The sequence below is a fragment of the Octopus sinensis genome, linkage group LG7 (assembly GCF_006345805.1).
Source record: "Octopus sinensis linkage group LG7, ASM634580v1, whole genome shotgun sequence".
In the NCBI taxonomy this organism is placed as follows: Eukaryota; Metazoa; Mollusca; class Cephalopoda; order Octopoda; family Octopodidae; genus Octopus; species Octopus sinensis.
In genome coordinates this window covers 58,659,312-58,684,325 of record NC_043003.1, presented here as the reverse complement: position 1 = coordinate 58,684,325, position 25,014 = coordinate 58,659,312, and the positions used below count along the sequence as shown (strand labels likewise).

General features: G+C 38.9%; 1 protein-coding gene and 1 long non-coding RNA gene across 3 annotated transcripts; one reads left to right on the top strand and one right to left on the bottom strand.

Annotated features, from left to right (window-relative positions):
- Positions 1 to 1,148: 1,148 nt before the first annotated feature.
- LOC115214273 (B-cell receptor-associated protein 31-like) lies at positions 1,149 to 19,379 on the bottom strand. 2 transcript variants are annotated; one of them, XM_036504797.1, is made up of 2 exons: positions 19,227 to 19,379; positions 1,149 to 2,148 (listed from the first exon to the last, which is right to left on the bottom strand). In XM_036504797.1, the coding sequence occupies exon 2, from the start codon at positions 2,059 to 2,061 to the stop codon at positions 1,312 to 1,314; it is 750 nt and encodes a 249-aa protein (XP_036360690.1). In that variant the 5' UTR covers positions 2,062 to 2,148; positions 19,227 to 19,379; the 3' UTR covers positions 1,149 to 1,311. The 2 variants fall into 2 exon arrangements, with proteins under 2 accessions (XP_036360690.1, XP_036360691.1); XM_036504798.1 differs by having other exon boundaries at positions 19,194 to 19,280.
- On the top strand, positions 10,842 to 24,758 carry LOC118764252. The gene is made up of 3 exons (XR_005000053.1): positions 10,842 to 10,852; positions 13,529 to 13,532; positions 24,678 to 24,758. It is a non-coding gene; the product is annotated as an uncharacterized LOC118764252 (long non-coding RNA).
- Positions 24,759 to 25,014: the final 256 nt, after the last annotated feature.

Sequence of the window (25,014 nt, the reverse complement as noted above, 5' to 3'; positions counted from 1 at the left end):
CCACATCACCAGTGATACTGACATCATGTGTGTCAGTATAGCAAAAATACCCATCCCCAAATATAACAACAATGTAATAATTGGTTCTACTAAGACCTGAAGTTCTGAGTGAGGGGGTCTAGCTGATTACATCAACCTCAGTGATCCACTGGTACTTACTTTATTGACCCTAAAAGTATGAAAGGCAAAGTTGATCATGGCAGTATCTGAACTCAGAATGTAAGGTGCTGAAAGAAATACCATTAAGCATTTTGCCTGGCATGGTAACAATCCTGTCAACTCACCACATTTTTTTATATATAAGTACAAGTGAGGATATAAACCTTGGAGGGATAAAAATATCCAAGATTAGACAGGTTGAATACCTAACAATATAGGCACATACATATATATTATTATTAATATTATAAAAACCAAGAGAGAAGAAGGAGATAAGATTAATAAAATTTCTCCATCTCTCTTTGTCTATTTATATATATATATATATTATATTTAGATAAAGATAGTTACAGCCGGTTTATAGGGTTACCCAGGGTTTCATGTCCATAAAGTGGTTAGCTTTAAGTCTTGTGGGTGTGTGTGTGTATATATATATATATATATATATATAGGAGCACTACGTCAGTTACGACAACAAGGGTCCCAGCTGATACGATCAACAGAACAGCTTGCTCATCAAATTAACGTGCAAGTGATTGAGCAATCCACAGACATGTGTATCCTTAATGTAGTTCTCAAGGAGATTCAATGTGACACAGAGTGTGACAAGGCTGGCCCTTTGAAATACAGGTACAACTCATTTTTGCCAGCTGAGTAGACTGGAGCAACGTGAAATAAAGTGTCTTGCTCAAGGACACAACGCGTCGCCGGGAATTGAACTCACAACCTTACAATCGTGAACTGAATGCCCTAACCACTAAGCCACGTGCCTTCACACACACACATACAATGTAATAATACAAAATGTAAGGTCTTTTGTTAATGAATAACTCAGTTTAGAGATAAGAAGGCATCAAGGAAATTTGAAGTGTTTAGATTAGCTGGATGTAAAGTTAGGAGGAATGGATCAATTCTGTCGTTCAGTCATCATCTTAAAGAAAACAAATATTCAACAAACTGCTTCTTTACAATCACATATAAAACTAGTGTACTTTAGTAATTTCAAACTTTTATATTCATTTCGATCAAACAAGATCACTCAACTCAACAAGTTCTTATAGTCATAACCTTTGAATGAAATTTTGAAAATAAAAGTAATTTTTTAAAGCTAATTCCACCCCCCACCCCTTACCACCACCACTTTATTTTTCATTAATGATCTTTCTTATTTGAATCCTGCTGTATTTTCTTCTGAAGGACAGAATACTCTTCCAATAAACTATCATATTCACACTTAGTTGCTTCAGACTGAGATTTCATGGCCATCAGATCAGTTTGGGTTTCTTTCAGTTCAGTTCTAGCTTCACCTAATTCCCCCTCAGCTTTTTTTAGTTTTGTCTTGAGGGCCTCAAGATTTTTAGTAGCATCTTCCTTTTCAGAATTAGCCAGATTTTCCTCTTTGTCATTCTTAGTATCTTGAGTCCCTGATGATGACGAAGCATTCAAGAGTTTGTTGGCAACTTCATTAGCACTGAGAGCTTGTTTGTGGGTTGCTTCCAAATCAGCTTGCAGCCGAGCTTGGGCTGTCATTAATTGGACCATGCGATTTAAAATCATCCAAAGAAACAAAGTAAACCCAGAGATGTAAACATTACGCTGAGCATAAAGTAGACGTATATGGTAATTCTGTGCAGCACCAGGCATAGTTAAAGTCACATCTTCCAGTTTGTCTGAATCAATATCATATTTACGGACCTGTGAAATGGCGCTAACAAAAGCAACACCTAAACCCAACATCAATAACCGAACATAGAAGTATGAATAGTCAGATAGAAATGATAAAAGGCGGGACTTAAATAATTTCCGCCATACTAGAGGTGATATGAAGGGTAACATAAATAAAACACACAGTCCTATTTCAAAACATAAAAATCCATAAATCAAAGTCCATTGCAGTCCCATGGTGAAGATATGAGTTAGTCGTAATCGGGTGGAAAATGTTATTGATTATGCAGTTCTAGAACTCCTTGATTCTGTATGCGTCAGTTCCTGCAAATATATTTATATAAATGGTTATTAATACATAGTTGTACAAAGAAAAAGGTTTTATTTACAAACTAGCATTAAAGACCCGTCATTGCCGGGTCATAGTGCTAGTGCATGTATATATGTGCATATATATATGTGTACATATTACATGTACATCTATATATATACATCTACACATAAAATGCAAAATACAAAGTTATATCTTGATATCGCTAGTGATAACAATACTCAAAATATATAACAGACTGGAATTGTTTTATTACTACCCACTAGGGGCGAACACAAAGGGGACAATACAACCTGATGTGGGGTCAGATTCTTGAATGGAGTTACAAAAAGATGAGTTTAAAAATTCACAAAAATACAAAAATATAAAATGCAGAACAGACCGGAAGACATTACGGATGGAGTGGGGGCGGGTTTAGCTCGGACCCCACGAGCCCCGCCTCACCACTGATATTTTGGTTTCGTCTTGTTTTACATTTATGTGGTGTTATCCACTCACAACTTTCGTGCTACATCCTTCCATCGTTCTTCATACACTTTCTTAGTCAGGCATTTTCTCTCCAGCCCTATCTTCCTTTTTAGGTGAAAGATGAAGTAATTCATCAATCCAGGGCTAGAGATGAACTTGCCTGACTGTAAACCTTTCATCCTAGTCTTCCAAATCACCTCTCTCGCAATTGCTACTACAACGAGAAAACAATTCTTACCTTCTTTCGCGAGGAAATCTGGTGGGTCAATTTTTATAATAGACTCAGTCGACAGCTGTACTCTTCGTGTGCTTGACAACAGCTGTTCGGCATAAACCCACACCTCTGACACGACCGAACAATGAACAATAGCGTGCGGGACGGCTTCCCTATCCCGCTCACATCTTGGACATATCGGACTGTCTTGGCCACCGTGCCTTGCGAGTTTATCCTGAACGGGTAGAGCTCCTCTGTAACACTGCCATGCCAGAGACTTCTGGAAGTTGTCCAGGGTCTTCGACCTGAATGTACGTCGGAACAGACTGGCCAGCTGATTATCGTCGAGACCTAGGGCTTCCCCTAAGGTATCTTCACATTCCGCCTCTACCAACCCTCTATAAAAGAATGTGGTGGAACCCCCACCGCAGGCGTTGCCCAAGCGACGGAATAGCAGGAGAGTCTTGCGACACTCCGTGTACCATGTGCCCAGTTTCGATCTACGATTCAGCCAGGTTTCCCATCCACCGAAACTAGTGAACTTGGGAAACATCAGTTTTGCTAGCGGAGACCACACCCATTCACCATCCAGGTAGAGCCACAGATGTCTTAACCTCAGCACATGTCTGCGCATCATCAGCTAAGGCATCCCTAGCCCACCCTTTAACGGTTGTTGACAGCAAGTAGAGCGTTTCACAAGTGGTTTCCCGCTCTTCCACAAGAAGTAGAAGAGCTGTGTTTCCAACTTGTTCAACCATGAATCAGGGCAAGGAACGACGGAAAGGCGGTAGGTGATAACCGATGCGATAAACACATTGGCTACTTCTGCCCTTCCTTTCAGGGATAGCCACCGCCAAGACTAGGTCTTGGCTACTGCAGCCACCCCTTTTCGAAGCCGTTCACCTGAACTACCGAGTCGATGTTATCGTAAATTTGAATAATCCACCTGAGGAAGCCAAGGCCCAGCCCAAACTGTGCCAGGACGGACACCAGGTAGCGATGGTCGACCCTACCAAATGCTTTAGATTGGTCAAAATGGACCAGTGCCCCTCCCTTGCCAGAATCACTATTAAACTCCTCTATAGTGTACCGCATAAGATGGAGATTATCCTGAATGGATCTGCCGGGAACGGCACATGTCTGTGCCTCCCCGATCAGACCATCCGCGACACGCGCCAATCTTTTCGATAACACTTTGGCCAAAATCTTCAACTCTGTGTTTAGCAGAGTGATGGGCCTGAAATTATCAATGCACTCCCCATTGCTCGGGGCCTTTCTGACAAGTGTCACTACTCCCCAGCGCAAAGATCTGGGTATGAACCCGTTCTGCTGCAAGTTCACATAGACCTCCGTCAGTAGGTGCCCGAACAAGTCTGGCATACTCTTATATAACTCATAGGATAGACCATCCAAACCCGGCGCCTTGCCCGCGCCGCAGTCCGCCATCGCCTCAACCACCTCCTCAGGCATGATTGGCCCTTCACAGCCCTCCGCATCTCGCCCCGATAGGCGCGGCAGCCTGTCGAGGAGGTCCGTAAAGACCCTCCTTCTATCCAGTCCGCCGCCCCCACCGAAAAGCTGAGCGAAGTGCTCCTGAAAGGCCTCACACATCTCCTCGGGTTCGTTTATCAACTTACCTTGTTGGTTTGTCAAAGATCGAATTGTGGCGTCATTACCACGCTGAGCTTCCACCACTCGGGCCCATCTCACGGCGTTGATTCCCTCACAACCCATTGCACGGATCCTAGCCCTGACAATGCAGCCCATGTGTTTGGCCTCGAGGTGCTGGTTTAACGCCAGTCTCTTGGCCATCACCTGAGCCGCAGAGCCAGTTTTCAAGGCTTCCTCTAATTCCTTAACTAGAGTTGATTCCCTCCTAGCCTCTCTAGCCACTAATCCTATGCTATATCTAATAGACTCGAATTTGATGGCTCGCTTGAGGGCATACCACCATTTGTTATTAATGATGGCACCAGATAGCGCCCTCTGAATTATAGTCCTAATCCGGTCTCTGTACTCCTTAATCGCCAAAAGGGACGTATTAAGTTTCCAATAACTGGAGCCTCTATTATTAGCCTTATCTATGTCAAGCTTACAGGTGACCATTTTATGATAACTGTAGCTGACCGGGTAAAACTGTGGACACTTAGCTATTTCTCTGTCTACTTTTCTAATTAGTATCCTATCTATGTATGACCTGGAAGATCCGTCGCTGCTTGACTATGTCCACAATGGAGTGTTCGGAAATTCCAACCTATAAGGATCTGCTAGCTCAAAGCGGCTTAGCAGTTCCAGGAAGCCAATGTTACCTTTTCTATCTGGACGCAAGCCAACACAATCTACATCCGCTTTGCAAATTGTGTTAAAGTCTCCTAGTACAACTAATGAATGTGAAGTACCAAGAAAGTTTTCCAGCTCTCGAAAATAATCACTTTGCCCCTTTTGGTTGGGTGCGTAAATTGCAACAAGTCTGATAACTTTACCGTTACTGAACGTCAAATCCATGACGACCAGCTTGCCTTCTGGATCTGAAAAAATTAACTTTTTCTCAAAAACCCAGTTTCTTTTTAATAGGACCAACACCTCACCCCCGCCGGTAGGACTGGCCGGAGAGAAAAAACTCTCGTAGCCGTCGAACAGGGGGAGCAGACCTCTTGGCCCCTCTAACTGGGTTTCTGTAGCAACAATGACATCCAAATTACGCGACCTGATATCATTAAGGAAACGACCCTGCTTCCCACTTGATCCCAGGCCGCGCACATTTAAACAACCAACATAAATGTAATCCATGTCTTACCTTATGTCAGTGGTTCGACTTTTTCTCCTTCTTCACTTTTGTCTTTTTCCCGGACTCGTGGGGGAGTCTGACGCATATATATGGTGAAGATATGTCCATTCTTAGAGGGCCCACGTCATGATAGAATTCGGACTTTATCTGTCCGTAATCCTTCCGGCCTATTCTGTACAAAATAAGGTCTTTTGTTTTTTTAATTTTCTCTACTTTTGCCATAGCTGCCAACACGTTGGTCAGTCTATTATTAGATGCCTTAATAGCCATAAATGAGTTCATGGTTTCCTTTCTTTTTTTTTTTGGCTCTCTTTCTGAGGGGTGGTTTCTGTTTTTCTTTTTTTCTTTACGATTTTCGACCACCCCTCCTCATTTTCTTTTTCCTCGCAGCTTGTTGTTGCTTCTGTTGTCGATTCTGTTGTATCTGCTGCCTCTTCTCTTTCTGTTGTTTTTCCTGAGTCGTCTGGTGTTGTCTCTGGTGAAGCTTCTTGCTTTTTCTTTTCTGGCTGAGCTGCTTCCTGCGGTTTAGGTTGGCACTCTGCCCTCACGTGCCCCTTTTTACCGCAGCCGAAGCACCTCGGCTTTCTGCCTTCTATGAAGAACACCACTCTCTCCTCCCCACTGATCTTCAACGTCTCTGGTATTTCCTCTAGGGTTTGTACCTCCGCCTGAACTGACATTGATATGCATTGGCCTTGCCAATGCTCCTCCCCCTCTACTGTAGCCTGGAGGATATTGATCTTGTCCTCCAGGCCTAACATAACTGCCGCCACCAGGCATGTGGCGTCTGCTTCTGGGGGAATATTTTTTATTAATATTTTTGAGGTCCTTCTGCCTCTGTACAGGGGAAGAAGGACAATGTTCTCTGCTTTCAACGGTTCAGTTGATAGCTTCTTAGCTATCTCTTCCGTCCTGAACCTCACTTCTACTGTACCAATTTTGCTCATGTCTGGTGTTATGCTCACTTCCGTTCCTTCTTTTTTTAACACTGCTGTGTATTTTTCCAGGTTTTCTGTATCAATTTTCCTCTGCTTTTTCCCCGCAACTTCAGCGAACTTCTTTGCTGGGGCTTCTGCCGGTGAACTTTCTTCATCTGACACTGGTGAATTGGAGGTAGAGGTGTCCATCTCCGAGTCTGGCTTTAACAAGCCTTTCAATTGAAAACAAAAAAGTTCTGGCTTCGCAAGCCTCTTGTGTGTTTTCACAATAAATGTATAACAATAATAATTCCCCCACGGAGGGGGGAACTCCAATACGTAGCCTTCGCGCGAAGGCTAATAACAAAATTTGTACAAAAGACAAATTAACACAGCAGTAAACAAACGTAACAGTAATTAATTAAATAAACAAACCAATATTCACCAACGCAGCAGCAATTAACAGACTGGAATTGTTAGCTCTTCTTTTTTCTCTACATTGTATACTTTATAGACAATAGTCTTTTCTTTAATTTAATTTTTTATTATCCATCTGGACACACTACACTCGCGGAGTGGTTGGCGTTAGGAAGGGCATCCAGCTGTAGAAACTCTGCCAGATCAGACTGGAGCCTGGTGCAGCCCCTGGCTTCCCAGACCCCGGTTGAACCGTCCAACCTGTGCTAGCGTGGAAAACGGACGTTAAACGATGATGATGATGATGATGGACTATTCCATTTCTGCACGCTAATTTTATTTTTAATTTATTCCCATTCATGTGAAACCACTTATTCAAGGTCAAATCATTGATGCAATTTTATACCAATTGCTATTTTTACTTTTGTATGTTACAATTATATTATACTTTAGTTTGATTTTAATTATTACTTACTACATATAATTCAATTGTTATTATTATTTTTATTGTTAAAGTGAAAGCATCTGACATAAAATAGAGAAATATTTTTGTTTCACTTTTAACACGTAATACTGAAATAGTGAAGATATGATATTGCTATGGGCTTGCTCTAGGCAAGAAGTTGAACATTTTTTTTTGCCCATGAAACTACATGGACCCTAAGTAAGGCATGTGTAAAATTTGAATGGAATTGGTTGTGTAGTTCTCAAGTTTTAGGGAAACACACACACAGACAGACACACATTCTCAGTTTTATATATATAAAAATTAAGTTCACTTTAAGTTCACTTTTATATACATACTTGTATACATATCATCCTCATCACTGGTTTCAGTTTAATAATAATAATAATAATGAAATTATTGTATACAGTGCTCAGGTGCACCACAACTTGTCAAGAGTGCATATAAAGCATATGCAGTAATGTACTAATGTCTGGAAAGTGAACAGTGTATGAGTCAGATACATGCTTGCATGTGTATGGAGGGGAGAAAATCAGGTGTAGTGTTGGCGAATCTCAGGAAGCATGGAAGTTTTGAAGCATGCAGTGCTCCGACAACTAACAACTGATGCTGGCAGTTTGTTCCATACTTCAGCAACTTTTAGCATGAAAAAATGTTTCCGAAAGTCATGGGAGCTGTGCTGTTTTCTGACTTTGTAAACATGTCCATGGGTGTTAGACAGGTGGAGTTTGAAAAGGTGCTCAGAGTTATTGTTTGTAAGATGGTTAATAATTTTATGGGTGTCTGCCAAGTCAGCTGCCAGACATCGAAGTTTCAATGTATCCATGCCCAGGGAGGTAAAGTGTTCAGAATATGGCAAATGCCTGATGGAGTGTATTCTCTTGGTTGCACGTTGCTGAACGGTTTCCAGATTATTAATATCCTAGGCAATATAGGGGTTCCAGACCGGTGATGCAAATTCCAGGTGAGGTCGCACCATAGCTATATAAAGCTGCAGATAGATAGTCGTAGAGCGGCTCACAAAGGACTTGGTGAGTGATGCCAAGACACCCTCAGTCTTCTTGGCTTAACATCAGCTTTTCCATGGTAGCATGGGTCAGACAGAATATGCATAGGCAGATTTTCTGCAGCCAGTCCTCACCTGTTTCTAAGTAAGGTTGTTTTGGGGTTTTTTTTTCCATTGTCTGGACATGTTTCTATGGAAGATTGGAAACGAATGACAGCCATTGTATGACTGCTTACAATCATCACATGATGTCATAACAAAGAGAGAGAGAGAGAGATACACACACCATACACAATAGGCTTCTTTGAGTTTCTGTCAACCCAACTCACAAAGCTTCGGTTGACCTAAGAAAACACCTGCCCAATGTGCTACACAGCGGGACTAAACACAGAACCATGTGATTGGGAAATAAACAACACAAACACACACACATCTATACATACCATTGTGTATAAGTACAGATTTTGTAACAAAGGCCATTACTGTACTTACAAGTGAGTCTGTATACAATGTAGAAGTTAAAACAAGCATATACTACATAATTAGAGTCCACCACTTGAAACAATACTGAATGTATAAAATATATATTTCATACAATATCATCATCATTTACATTATTTATATTTGACAGATATTTACATTTGATGGATATATATGCCCACAGGCATATGGCATAGTAGTTAAGAGCACGGGCTACTAACCCCAAGATTCCGAGTTCGATTCCAAGCAGCGACCTGAGCAATAACAATAATGATAATACTACTAATAATAATAACATCGAAAAATACCTTAGGAATGAGAACCCAGGCTCGAAATTTCCCCAAAACACCTGAAGAAGCCGAAACATTGTGTTAACAACAAACAAGATGAGGACAAATATTCGTTGAATGTAAATAATGTAGATAATTCCTCATCTCTTAAATATAGAACTGTATCATCATCATCATCATTGTTTAAATCAGGGTTGTGGAGTCAGAAACAATTGAGTCGGGATCGGTAAAGTAGTCCACAATCACTTAATTACATAAAGGAGTCAAAGTTTTTTGTTTTAACTCTACAGCCCTGGTTTAACCCTTTCGTTACTGTATTTATTTTGAGATGTTCTGTGTTTCTTTCAATTACTTTAAATATAACAAAGAATTTAGTAAAATAACTTAGTTATCATTCAGCTAGTGTTAGGGACATAAATTGCGACAAAGGTTTGGTGGAATATTTTAATTCAAAACTTATGAAAACAAGACATTTGTAGTCAGAGCCAGAGCCAGTTTCAGCCGGGTTGGTAACGAAAGGGTTAAATGCTAAAACGAAGAATTAATTATTGCTCATTATTATAGAGTAAGTGATGGCAGTAAGGTGTTGGATCTCTTATCACACTGGGCAAAATACTTAGCAGCATTTTTTATAGTTCTTCACATTCTGAGTTTGAGTGCTGCCAAAGTCGTCTTTGCTTTTCATCTAATAGGTGCCGATAAAATAAATACCAGTTGGGTACTGGGTGTGGGGGGAATCAATGTAATTGACCCCCACCTATAAAATTGCTGGCCTCAAGCTAAAATTAGAAAGAATTACAGAGTAAGTGGATTGGCAGAATTGGTAGAGCACTGAACAAAACGCCTTGGTGTATTTAATTACATTTTACATTCTGAGTTCAAATCACACAGAAATAAAATTTGACTTTCACCAATCCAGAGTTAAAAATCTCAAGTACCAGTCAAGTGCTGGTGCTGACTTGAATATATTCCTATACTACATCCAGTATGCATAACCAAGTGGAGCCCTAATTTGGGAGTTCCAGGGTTTTTGAAGAGTGTGTAACCACTTTTTAGCCGCTATTGTTCCCAGGTTTACTCTGATCCGGAGTAATAGCACCTGTCAGGGTCCCAGTTATGGGTTAATCAGCATATAAACAGAAGCCAGCTGTGAATGTAAATATGGAAATAAACAACCCCAAATAATGGACGGTTCCTTGGAAAGGCCTAGCACCTAGTAAACACCCAAGCCAGGGTTATGTTGAAACCACGAGATGCAACGTGGTGGATGTGAACTATTTCAGATGAACAACTTATTGAATGAATGACGAATGCCAATAGATCCTGAGCAGGTTGAACAGACAACAAACTGTCAAAAGCCAGGACCAGCCAGTTCAGTTAGCAAATTACTGCTATCATCTGTAGTTGTGGTGTGTGCATATAAGCCATTCAGCTACCGAAAGCTAAATATGACTTATTGGTCCAGGCAAGTTGCTGAACCAGATGACAGTGATTCAGCCCACTAGCTTCCCAGCCACATGGTTCTGGGTTCAGTCCCTCAGTGTGGCACTTTGGGCAAGTGCCTACTATTATATCCTCGGTGATCAAAGCCTTGTGAATGGGCTTGGTTGACAGAAGCTTGTATGTGGGAGACGGGGAACAGTCCCTTGCGGTTGACCTTTCTTCTTTGTATGTGTGTTGAAAAACTAGCTACGGGGCCTTTGTCCTCCATTTTGAAGATTGGTTATAGGACACCAGCCATTAGGGTCAGATGAGATGTATGTAAAGCTAAGCACTTTACGGATGCAAAACCCCGGATTATATCCCAAATGTGATTGTAATTATAACTGAAGACTAGGGAGAGGGTTTCAAATTTACCTTTCGTCTTTCCGGGGTCAACAGGATTGATATCCTCTTTGAAAAGTTTGAGGTGTTCTACCAGTTAGAAGTCATTACTATATCTTTTATCTTTTACTTGTTTCAGTTAGACTGTGGCCATGCTGGGGCACCACCTTGAAGAGCTTTTAGTCAAACGAATCAATCTCAATACTTATGCTATCAGTGTCTTTTGCCAAACTGCTAAGTTAAGGGGATATAAACAAGCCATCACTGGTTGTCAAGCAGTAGTAGAGGACAAACACTGACAATAAAGATACACACACATATATTTAAAGATAGTTATGGCCAGTTCATAGGGTTACCCAGGGTTTTGCGTCCATAAAGTGCTTGGCTTTACATACATCTGACCCTAATGGCTGGTGTTCTATAACCAATCTTCAAAATGGAGGAGAAAGGCCTTGTGAAAGTATTGCTGTTGAAAGGTCAACTGCAAGGGACTGTTCCCCCTCTCCCACATACAAGCTTCTTTCAGATTCTGTCAACCAAACCCACTCACAAGGCTTTGATCACCGAGGATATAGTAGTAGGCACTTGCCCAAAGTCCCACACTGAGGGACTGAACCCAGAACCATGTGGTTCGGAGGGTAGTGGGCTGAATCTGTGATCTCATTTTATTTCATTTACTCCACAAATGTACTTTGAAGGGAGGAGAAGGGAACATGCTAAACATGTTCCCTTTGCCTCTTCAAAACTGTAGTTTTGAAATGCAGCCAAAAAATCAGATTAATCATGTGTTGCTTCTAACTATAGAATGTTAAAGTACATGTGACCTGCAGTTTCATTTAATTTGGAATGGTGTCATTTATCTTCTTCACCTACACCCAACAAAAACCTCTATACAGACAAGTAGAAGCCAAATATTCCTCAAATCACATTTACAATCTACGGAAAAAAAAAAAAAAAAAATTTTTAAAACAGTAGCCAGTCCTAGAAATTTAACAGGATCCCTAGATAGAATAATGTTTGAAAAGAATACAGGATGGTCACAGACAGAATGCCTTTGATCATATATGTGCTTCTCGGGGTTGACCTGGAGCTAAACAACAGCAATACTTTCAATGTTAATGATACTGGAAAATGGATGACCATCACAACTTCCGATCTCTTTCTCCCCAAAAATGATAGAACCACTCTCTCCTCAAGTCAAAATATAACAATCATTACATCAATGATTATCATTAGATATACATTATACAGTCATATGTCATTTTATATTTGTTTTTTTTTGTTTTTTATTCATATATCTGTTTCTACTTGTCACTAGTTTACCAAAGTCCATTGACCTACTTGTCTGCTATTTTTTCTATGACCAGTCTAGAACACCCTTTCCTTCCTCTTACTTTTTTACATTCCTTTCTTGTTTCGTTTTTTACTTATCTTTCTTCTTCTTCTTCTTTTTCTCCTCTTTTACTGGTTTCAACCAGAAACTGCAGCCATGCTGAAGCACCACCTTTAAGATTATTAGTTTAATTTCACACTCACTGAAAAATATAGAATGCTTTATGAATTTGCATATCATCCTTGAGTAGAGGCCATGTTAAGCTTTTCTATCATCATTTAGAGAATGTTTTCCATGTTGGCATGGTTTACATGGTTCAAATGAAACTGGTAAGCCAGAGAGCTGCACCAGGCTCCACTCTGATTTGCCTTGGTTTCTACAGCTGGATGCCCTTCCTAATGCCAACCACTCCAAGAGTGTAGTGCAGTGTTTCTCAACCTTTTTACTCCTGTGTAACCCTTAAAATGAATTACGTCTCAAAGAACCCCTTCACAAAAAAAATCATATACCATATCTTATATTTTTTTCATCGCAGGAGTGGCTGTGTGGTAAGTAGCTTATTTACCAACCACATGGTTCCGGGTTCAGTCCCACTGTGTGGCACCTTGGGCAAGTGTCTTCTGCTATAGCCTTGGGCCAACCAAAGTCTTGTGAGTGGATTTGGTAGACAGAAACTGAAAGAAGCCCATCATATATATATATGTATGTGTGTGTGTATGTTTGTGAGTGCATTTGTCCACCCAACATCGCTTGACAACTGATGCTGGTGTGTTTACATCTCCATAACTTAGCAGTTTGGCAAAAGAGACAGAATAAGTACTAGGCTTACAAAGAATAAAAGCAGTGCTCCAGCATGGCCAGTCAAATGACTGAAGTAAAAGAGTAGTCCACGTGGTAAATATCATATATATATACACACACATAAATTGTGCTTGAGAAGACCTGCTGAGTCAAGTGAAATCATTGTTGTGGCCAATGCTAGTGTCACCTGACTGGTCCCATGGTGGTGGCACATAAAAGCACCAATCAAGCATGGTCATTTACAGTGCCACCTGACTGGCTCCCATGCCAGTGGCATATAAAAAGCACCATCCAAGCGTGGTCGATGCCAGTACCGCAGGACTGGCCCTCGTGCTGGTGGCACGTAAAAAGCACCCACTACACTCTCAGAGCGGTTGGCATTAGGAAGGGCATCCAGCTGTAGAAACCTTGCCAGATCAGATTGGAGCCCAGTACAGCCTTCTGGCTTGCCAGTCCTCAATCAAACCATCCAACCCTTGCCAGCATGGAAAGCGGATGTTAAATGATGATGATGATCATCATCATGAAATTAACATTAGCTTATCTCACCCTTTCTCGCAGAACCCCATTTGAGAAACGCTGGTGTAGTGAGTGCCTTTTACATGTCACCAGCACTGTCCATAATTTCACTTGGCTTGACAAGTCTTTTTAAGTACAGCTAATCGCCAAAAGGTCTCAACTACTTGTCATCGCTTCCTTGAGACCTAACAACCAAAGATCATGCTTGTCTCATGTCTTCTTGGGTCTACCTCTTTCATAGGTTCCCTCAACAGTTAGAGGCCAGCACTTCTTTACGCAACTGTCCTTATCCATACACATCACATGGCCAGACCAGCAGTCTTCTCTCTTGCACACATCTGATACCTCTTCTGCCCAATTTTTCTATCAGGATGCTCACACTGTCATACAAGCACACTGACATTGGACATCCAGCATATATATATATGATATATAAAACAGAGTTTGTGTGTGTGTGTGTGTGTGTGTGTGTGTGTGTGTGTGTGTTCCTTATGAGTTCAAAAACCAAGTTGCTGATTTTGACATATGAAGTATCAAAACATTCGGCTACCAAATAAAGCACATTTTTTTCACAGCAACTCTTTTTTTTTCTACAAAAATAACCTCAAAAACAAGGTCAGGTCACACAATTTTGAGTTCTTTAGCTAAAGAAGGCAACTCTGCCTGAGAATATTTTTTAAAGATATCTGGACATCTTTTTTTATTGTAAACCATTCAACTTCAAATTACAATTGTTAATTTTTGGAAGTCAAGTAGACCAAGATGTACATATAACTCATTATATTGTGGTTAGCAATCCATTAACTTAAATTCGAAGTGTTGTTTAGTCTTTCGACTGTTGCCACGATGGGGCATCACCTTCAAAAATTTAATTGATCATACTGACCTCAGTACGTATTTCAATCTAGTATTTATTTTATAGATCACTGCTTGATGAACTGCTAACTTTGAGACATCGTGGGACACAATACTTAATTTAACAAATGTCAAAACACACACACTTATTAGGTGCAAGAATGACTGTGTGGTTGAAAAGTTTGCTTTCTAACCATGTGGTTCCATGTTCAGCACCTCGGTATGGTGCCTTGGGCAAGTGTTTTCTACTATAGGCCTAGGCAAACCACAGACTTCTGACTGAATTTGGTAGATGGAAACTGCAGTGTTGTTCATCAGAAAATGACCGGAAAAAATATTTATAAAGAGTTGTTGGCCTCATATTCTTCATGTGCTGGTTCTGCCCATAACAAAGAAACAAATAATACAAATAATGTGAATGTAGGGCATAACAACTGGGCAACGCCGGGTTGCATTGCTAGTGTGTGAGTGTGTATATAAAAATATATATACACACACATACACAGGTTTTTAAACACACATACAGGTGTGGCTGTGTGATAAGAAGCTCGTTTCCCAACCATATGGTTCTGGGTTCAGTCTCATTGCACAGCCTTGGGCATGTTTCTACTATAGCCTCGGGCTGACCAAAGCTTTGAGAGTGAATTTGGTAGACGGAAACTGAAAGAAGCCCGTCGTGTATGAATATATTTATGGCTGCATTTGTGTGTCCCCCACCACAGCTTGACAACCGGTGTTGGTGTGTTTCTGTTTCCGTAACTTAGTGGTTTGGCAATGGAGTCTGATAAAATAAGTACTAGGCTTTAAAATATAAGTCCAGCAATCGATTTGTTTGAGTAAGGCGGTGCCCCAGCATGGCCGCAATCAAAGGACTGAAACAAGTAAAAGATAAAAGACGAATTTAGGTAAAAATGGCACAAGTTTACTGAAATATAAACTATTAGCTCGTAGTCCGTATTTTACCAATTCCATTCTTTACTTTATACATACATACATAAGGCTATGTGGTAAGTAGCTTGCTTACCAAACCACAAATGACAAACAAAATATATATGGGGAAAGCCGGTTTATGGGATTATATTAGGTTTCCCGCCCATAAACGGTTTAGCTTTAAGGCATATTGTCAGATACCAAAAACCTGTTGGCCCATAAAACTCAACCCTTTATTGACGTGAAACATGAGGTAATCCCATAAACCGGCCTTCCTCATTTTTAATATATACTGCTCAACATCTTAGAGTGTGCTTCTTTCGGATTTATGTTTTCTAGAAACTATACAAAGCTTTGCCAGTGAACAGGTCGCGGTCTCAAAGCGCCGAAAATATTTAGATAAATTAAATTTAAATGTTGAAGTGAATCTAACGGTTTTGTGTGTTTCTTAAATGGCTTATAAACACCTTCACCAAGGAAATGACGAGAGACCGAGACCTATGGAAGTATGCTGTGCATGAGAAGACCCGGCAAGACTAGTGAGACCATAATCCGTGGCCTCTACCTGGTATGTAGCCAGTCGACTTATACATACCTTTCCTTCTTGGGACACAAAACTCCACTTGTGAAGACCCGTTGAGGCAAGTGAAAATCAAAATCAAACCAAATCAAATCAGATATCAGAAAGCAGAACCAAAATCGAAGTCGATCAACATCAATGGAAATTGCAGCTGTGATACCAGTGCCGGTGACAAGTAAGCGAACCATCCGATCGTGGCCGTTGCCAGCCCCGCCCCGACTGGCCTCCGTGCTGGTGGCACATAAAAAGCACCATCCGTTCATGGCCGTTGCCAGCCTCGCCTGGCCCCCGTGCCGGTGGCACGTAAAAAGCACCATCCGTTCGTGGCCGTTTGCCAGCTCCGTCTGGCACCTGTGCGGGTGGCACGTAAAAAGCACCCACTACACTCATGGAGTGGTTGGCATTAGGAAGGGCATCCAGCCGTAGAAACACTGCCAGATCAGACTGGGCCTGATGCAGCCTTCTGGCTTCACAGACCCCAGTTGAACCGTCCAACCCATGCTAGCATGGAAAGCGGACGCTAAATGATGATGATGATGATATATATATATATATAATCAGACTATGGATGAGTAAATTACAACAGGTATATAGCCCATTGTCTGTATTATAGCGCATTGTTGTACCATTCAAAACTTTTTATTCTTTACAAACAATACATAATGCTTCAAGCGAACTACAATGCTTTTATACATACATACACACACACACACATACATACATACGATGACTATATACAGTGTCATAAAAACATATACATACGTAAAAACTTTATTCTACTTTTGTCAATGGTGTTTTTTCACTTGTGTTATTATGATGCAGCACGGATTTTTGTCAGTGAACAGGTCGCGGTCTTAAAGCGACGAAAATATTTTGACAAATTAAACTTAAATGTTGAAGTGAATCGAACGGGTTTTGTGTGTTTCTTAAATGGCTTACAAACACCTTCCACGCTGCAATTGTTTTCGTTTCAGCACACGATCAAGTCACTTGCTATGCAAGTACATCTCCGTTGTTATTATTACTGTTCACCGATAAAAGATATATATATTTATACATTTCTCGGAAATGATCTGCATGCTGCTTTCACTATTTAAGTTGCGTGGTAGTGACATTTTCACTTAGTCTGCATTTCATGAAAAACAACAAATTGTGAATTCTAGTGCAAACTGCATCGTCATAGGTACAGAAGTTTGATTTTATGTATAAATTTTACGCGTGTGCATTAGTGTATATATTTTAATAAATCATTTTAATAGTTTGCAGGTAGGAAAAAAATCTATCCAACTGAACGTTTGGCATACCTTACATGAGTGTGACACCCGGCTCAACGATTTTATTTCCTCCTAACTTTCAGAAAATTGGGTATGCTTTTAACTAAAAGTTTTGCAATTACCTTTCTGATGGTGCATATTGGAATTGCTTGTGAATAATAATAATAATAATAATAATAATAATAAAAACGGCTGTGCACTCACACACTTCTACAAAACGAAACTTTAAATTTTGTAAAAAATTATGTATGTTATTTTTTTAAATATTGAATTTATGATTTTAAAAATTATTTATTCAGCAGGAGTGGCTGTGTGGTAAGTAGCTTGCTTACGAACCACATGGTTCCAGGTTCAGTCCCACCTTGTGGCACCTTGGGCAAGTGTCTTCTATTATAGCCTCGGGCCGACCAAAGATGCCTGTCGTATATATGTTTATGTGTTTGTGTTTGTCCCCCCAACATCGCTTGACAACCGATGCTGGTGTGTTTACGTCTCCGTAACTCAGCGGTTCGGCAAAAGAGACCAAAAGAATAAGTACTAGGCTTACAAAGAATAAGCCTTGGGATCGATTCGCTCGACTAAAGGTGGTGCTTCAGCATGGCCACAATCAAATGACTGAAACAAGTAAAAGAGTAATAGAATTGTAAGGCATTTCTACACATGGGTGCCCCCGCTCTTCGTTGCCTAATAACTTTCGAAAGAATGGATATTTTTTAACGAAATTTTCTACAGATATGTTTCAGATGGTGTAGTTTCTGATTATATCGGAATATGTGGTGAAAACAATGTTTCCGAGGGTGGGGGTGAGGATTTTCGAAAATTCATACGAGTCGGCCTTGTCTACTCGTAACATTCAGAAAAATTGGTAATTTTTAATGAAATTTTCTATAAATACTTTTCGGAGTGTGTAGATTACGATTGTATCGGAATTTAATAAGCAAAAAAAAAAAAAATGTTGGTGGGCACGCACACATACATACCGACACAGACGCACATCACATTACAAGAAAATGAAACTTCAAATTTCTGGGGAAAAATGTGATGTAAGTGTGTGTGTGTGTTCACATTACATTTCGATATAATCGTAATTGACACACTCTGAAAGGTATTTGTACAAAATTTCATTAAAAAATAACCATTTTTCTGAAAGTTACGAGGAAGCAAAGCCAACTCGTGAATTTTCCCAAACTGCTCTTCCAACCCAAAGAATTTTAACCTTTTTCTTTTTTTTCACAGCAAATTCCAAGATAATCGGAATCTACACCACCTGATGCGTTTTTTGTAGAAAATTTCATCAGCAAAAAATATCTGTTTTTCTAGAAGTTACGAGGTGACAAATTCGAGGGCGGGACACATATATGTAGGAAAGTCGAATTGCAAAATCCTGCGTTTAAAAATTTTTGCCTTAAGTTTTAAAAAAATGAAAAATGAACAAGTTAAACAGTCGGTTGTGTCCACGGAAAATGAGAAATGCAGTGACGAGCGGAGCAAACGATAGAAACCATTGAAATATCGATTCTTTTTTTCATCACAATTGATGGGGCTTTAAAAAGAAATCCGAAGAAATATTCAGAAAACAAAATAAGCTAGGAGGGTACTTATTTTGAAACTCACTTCGTTCTACATTTAAAAGAAGCTTTCCCTTTTCTTTTTTTTTTTTTTCGAACAATGTGTAAATTAGTAAAGAAATGAAAATACGAATATTACTATTATTAATAATATTGTTATTATTATACGTGTACAATGTACTTTTCTAACACGAAAGGAACAAGATAATTCGGAAATAAGAAATCTTTGAAGTAAATAGTTACTTAACATAATTCAGGATTAAGAAATCTTTGATGTAAATCTTAAGTAAATAGTTACTTAACATATAGTGTGAATATAAATAAAATAGTCAACAACTAACTTTGTCTCTTCCTTTTTCTCTCTGTAAATGTAAACAACTTCGAGCGACTCTGATTTCTTCAATCAACACACTCAACTTAATATACACATACCAGCCTCGCTCTCGATTCACCAATCTCTAGGAACAACCATTTGCGTTATTGTCGTAAGCTAGTGTTAGTTTCCTTTTCCTTTTTAAAGTGTTCTTTATCTTTTAATAAATGAATCTTGAGTGAATATCTCAGACAGAAGTTGTTGTTTTTTTATTTAAAAAAAAAGATTTTTTTTCTTAAAGCCTTAGGAGTCATAAAACCGGTTACCCGGTTTCCGTGACGTTAGACTGAAATGGGTGGGGCAAAAATGGGTAACTGAGAAGATGAGTAATTTTTGATTTCTCCCTACTTGTTTAAAACCATTACAGTGTAAGTATTTCATCATCATTTTGTACTGTTGCATCATTGTAGGGAGCAAAAATTGATCGACATAGTTGTTGTTGAAGTTGAGAGAGGTTCCAACAGGTGACAAGTACTTCCCCCCTTTTTCAGGATTGAGTGGCTGTTACTGGTAGTTTTGGAAAGAGAAGGGTCATAAGAATTACAGACAGAAAATAGTTATACCCAAACTTAAAACTGCAATTACTCATTGTTATTGTTTTAACACCTACATTTGCATGCTTGCAGGGGTTAGATAGAATCTGTCGAGGGGAATTTTTTTCTACAGTTGGACATCCTTCCTGTTGCCAACCATCTCCTATTACCACTTAAGGTAATATTCCCCCATGATGTTTTCACAAAATAAAAAGACACTATTTGCATGATGGTGCAGCTTGCTTACAATTATCATGTGCTGTTGCAAGGAGAAACTATCAAACATACACATATGACAGGCTTCTTTCAGTTTCTATCTACCAAATCCACTTACAAGGTTTTGGTTGGCCCAGGACCATAGTAGAAGACACTTGCCTATGGTGCCACCCAGGGGGACTGAGCCATAAATCAAGAGAAACAAACTTCTTACCATGCAGCAACACCAGTGCCTACTTATTTACTAAGGTGTTATAGCTGTGTTAAATTTAGGTTTGTATTTCCTATAAAGATTCCGTAGCTAATCTTTAAAATTTTACAGAATACTCCTTAGAAAGATTGCATTATCAACTACTTTTCTATATAATTTTCGTTCCTGTTCTACCATAATGGTTCTTTTATGTAAATCAGTGGTTCCCAACCATTCTTCACTGATAATAAAAGGTTACCTTTTCAAGTCATGCCGAGTCATAAGGGTCCGTTTCTCAGTTTCCATGGCATATATATTCTCCACCTAGATGGGATGCCAGTCCTTCACAGGTTTACTCATTTTTACCAGCTGGGTGAACTGGAGCAATGTGAAATGAAGTGTTTTGCTCAAGAACACAATGCATTGCCCAGTCCAGGAATTGAAACCACGATCACAAGTCTATCACCCTAATCACTAAGCCACATGCCTCCATGTTCACTTATGGACCTTTCTGATTCCTATTTTATTCAGATGGATCCTCATGGCCATTCAAAGATTTTAAAAAATCATATATTTTTGTAATTAGATATTATTAGGAATTGTATCAAAAAAATTGTTGAAATATTGTGTATTGTAGAAATATAACCAATTTATTGCTAGTGCCACCTGACTGGCTCCTGTGCCAGTGCCACGTAAAAAGCACCATTCAAGCGTGGTCGATGTCAGTACTGCTTGACTGGCCCTCGTGCTGGTGACACGTAAAAAGCACCCATTACACTCTCAGAGTGGTTGGTGTTAGAAAGGGCATCCAGCTGTAGAAACCTTGCCAGATCAGATTGGAGCCTGATGCAGCCTCCCAGTTTTCCAGATTTCAATCAAACCATCCAACCCATGCCAGCATGGAAAGCGGATGTTAAGCGATGATGATGATGAAATTTTAACAACAAAATATTAGACAGACCCTAGTTGAGAACCATTGGAGTAAATGCATGGTCAACTGGACAGAGAACTCTTGCCACTAATATGGCATCATGGTCTTGAGAACCAAGTGGTTATAATAAAAAGCATATTATCCAACCATGACATTATGTTTGAAATCAAAGGTGGCAAGCTGGCAGAGTTGTTAGCATGCCAGAAGAAATACTTAGTAGTATTTTGTCTGTCATCACATTCTGAGTTCAAATGCCGCCGGAGTTGACTTTGTCTTTCATCCTTTCGGGGTCAATAAATTAAGTATCAGTTACACTGGTTGCCTCCCCAAAAATGTCAGGCCTTATGCCTATAGTAGAAAGGATTATGTTAGAAACCATACATTTCATGGTTTGGCTCATTAGTGCAAGTTCTAGCTGCCCTTATGACATTTCACAGTGATGCTGCTTATACAGGCATGGTTGTGTGGTTCTAGGTTCCACTACTATAACCCTGGACTGATCAATGCCTTGAATGAATTTGTTTGGTATACAGAAAGTGTGGAAGCCCATCATCTGTATCTTTGTTTGTATTTGTCCCCTACCAGCTTGACAGCCAGTGTTGGTTTGTTTATATCCCCATAATTTACATTATTTGTTTCAGATGGATATGTATCCTCATCTTGTTACCACGTTTCAGCTGATTTACTCTTCAGCCTTCATCAGGTGTCCTTGTAGAATTTTGAGCCCAACCCTGAGTTCTCATTCCTAAGGTATTTTTTACTGATATTAATATTATTTATTCAAGGCAATTGGAATACAGAGTAGAAAAGAAAATTAGATTTCTTTTAAAAGATATCTTGTCAGAGAAATGAGAATCAACATTGTTCAACATAGCTCAAGATATTAATTAATATAACTACTCTGTAATTTAATAAGAGATAATACATTCTTGGTTAAACTCCATTCAGGAATAAAGATACATAAATACTGTTTCACTGAGATCCAAATAACAGAAAAACCTTGTTGATTATATCCTTTGTGGAATCAAAATTTAAAGAAACAAAAAACATATTTTACAAAATGAAAACAAACATATTTTCAAGAAACTTCAAGCATTTTTTATCATCATTTAATACCCACTTTTCCATGCTTGCACAGGCCAGGTGGAATTTGCTGAGGCTGATTTCTTCTAGCCAGATGCCCTGCCTGTCACCAATCCTCATTTGTTTCCGAGCATGGAAATATTCCATCATTTAATACCCACTTTTCCATGCTTGCACAGGCCAGGTGGAATTTGCTGAGGCTGATTTCTTCTAGCCAGATGCCCTGCCTGTCACCAATCCTCATTTGTTTCCGAGCATGGAAATATTCCTTGAAGGCCAGATGCAAGGAAAATACAAACACACGCATATACATATATCATCATCGTTTAATGTCCACCTTCCATGCTAGCATGGGTTGGACAGTTTGACAGGAGCTGGCTAGGTATGAAGCCATACTTCTGTCTGTTTTGGAATGGTTTTTACAGCTGGATGCCCTTCCAAATGCCAACTACTTTTGAAGTGGCACACACACAAGGGGTTTCTTTCTACCAAATTCACTCACATGACCTTGAACAGCCCAGAGCTATAGAAGACATGCCCAAGGTACCATGCAGCAGGACTGAACCCAAAGCCATATGGTTGTAAAGTGAACATCTTAACCACACAGCCATGCCAATGCTCTATTCCTTTATATTTTTTATATATTCTTTTTCTTGGGTATTTTGTATCTTTATTGGTATTCCATGAGACAAGAAGATTTCAAAGCAAGCATTAAAGAGACCACAATATCATTTTCAAAAATCAATATTTATTTCTAATGAAATTAGGTTTTTCTAATTCAAGGAAATAATTTTACCAAGCATATATTTTAAGCTGCAATAATTTGACAGGAAAGTTCATATAATCTATATAAAGTACAATTACAAATAACACCACAAACTGTCTTACAATAACATTTGACCAAGTTAGTGGTTATAGTGACACATACAAGTTTATATTCAGTTTAAATACAATATTGTAATTTAGCTCCAGGTCCACCAATTGAGCCTATAACCCAGGTCAGATACCAGTTACGTGTCGGTATTGCTGCACAATCACCCAGTATTCCTACTGGCCACTACATATCTATGACTACATTATCCAATGCAGCCCTTCTTTTGTTAAGATGGGAGGGTGTAATATAAGGGAGATTTAGTTGTACCTCATAGGAAACATGTAGAGGATCCTTTGTAGGCTCATAAATACAATGGTGATGAGAGTTCTGGAACAAAGTTTACAAAAATAACCTCCAACTTTTGTCAATCAAAGAGTGAAAAAATTTAAATGATATGAAGAATGTAATATGGAAATATTTCAGAGTTGCAAATTTACATTTATGAAACTAAGTCTCAAATATTTTTTATCAAAGACATTCTCAATCGTATGTAACATGCCATATACCATCTGTATAAATATATTTACGATTAGTTAAACTTTTTTTATAATAACCCATCCTGGTTCTATGATAAAAATTTCCTGTTTTGAAGAGATTTAAATTGAAACCTTCCATCAAAATTTCCCATTAATTTATATTCCAAACACCAGCTTAATAACGACAAAGTTATTTTACTAAATTCTCCATTATTCTCAGTATGAATTGAAACAAAGAGTGTATTTCAACAGAAATATTGTAACAAGATGGGTCAATGCATTGGTCCTTGACAATATTATACTACGTCTATCATAGTATAACTTATCAACAGCATGAATATATTGGTGACCAAATTAAATGTTTTACCAGATATCACAAGAATGAGAACAATTATATACATGCCACACAGCAAATTAATTTTTTGTCTCTAAGAACAGTAGTTCTCAAAAGGGGTCCATATAAAATTTAGTTAAAATTTAGGTGCAATAAATTGCTTATACTTCTAAAATACATGAAATATTTTAACAATTTTTAAATTCAATTTCAAATATTTAATTATAAAGATATAATAGGATCTTTCAAACATTGAATTATGGGGTGGGGGGGTCTACCTGAGTAAAACAGGAATCAAAGAGATCCACAGGCAAAAAACAAAAAAAAAAATGGTTGAGAACCACTGTTGTAGAAGAATATATTTAGTCTTCCTCTAAACTGACTTTGGAGTAAAAATTTTATTAAGTTCACAAAATGTCTCACAACTTTAAGAACATGTATTCAATCTAGCTGAGTTTCATTTAGCTTGGATGATAACAGGACTTTGCATGTTTAGTTTTACACATTGTACAATCTACGTTAATGATTAATTACAGATAACTTAGATAGATATATTCAATTTAACTAAAAGGAATATGTGACAGTGATGTTTATATATATTAGTCAGGCCTTGGAAGATGGATAGATCAGTGGAGGTTACTTCAATGATCTTTACAGGAGGGAGGTAGTAAGAAACAAGTGAAATGTTTAAAGAAAGAGGACAACACAAGAGATCATAGAAGATTGAGGTCTAACATCATCAAAAACTTCAAGGGTTTTAAGTCTGTATTGTTCAAGACTAGTGAAGATGATAAGCAAGACGGATTTTCTTGAAGAAACTAAACTAGGTTGTCACACAACTCATCAAAAGATGTTTCCAAGAGGCCTGTTCATAGAGGTAATACAGGGCTGATATATAGTGCTTAGGTTGTACATTGATGCTGTTATATATATATATATATATATATATATATATGAAGAAAATGCGTGGGTGACGCAGCTAAACCTTGGAGTACATCAGAGTTTATAGAATATGAATCAGATAGTTTTTGATAGTATGTGTTGTAATGGTCTGACAGAAATCCAGGGAATGACAGATAGATGGAGACTACATGTGGACAACTAAGGCAGGAGGTTCTC

What these genes read in the sequence shown, in the direction of transcription:
- LOC115214273 (XM_036504797.1), bottom strand. Translation starts at nt 2,061, where the DNA reads ATGGGACTGCAATGGACTTTGATTTATGGATTTTTATGTTTTGAAATA.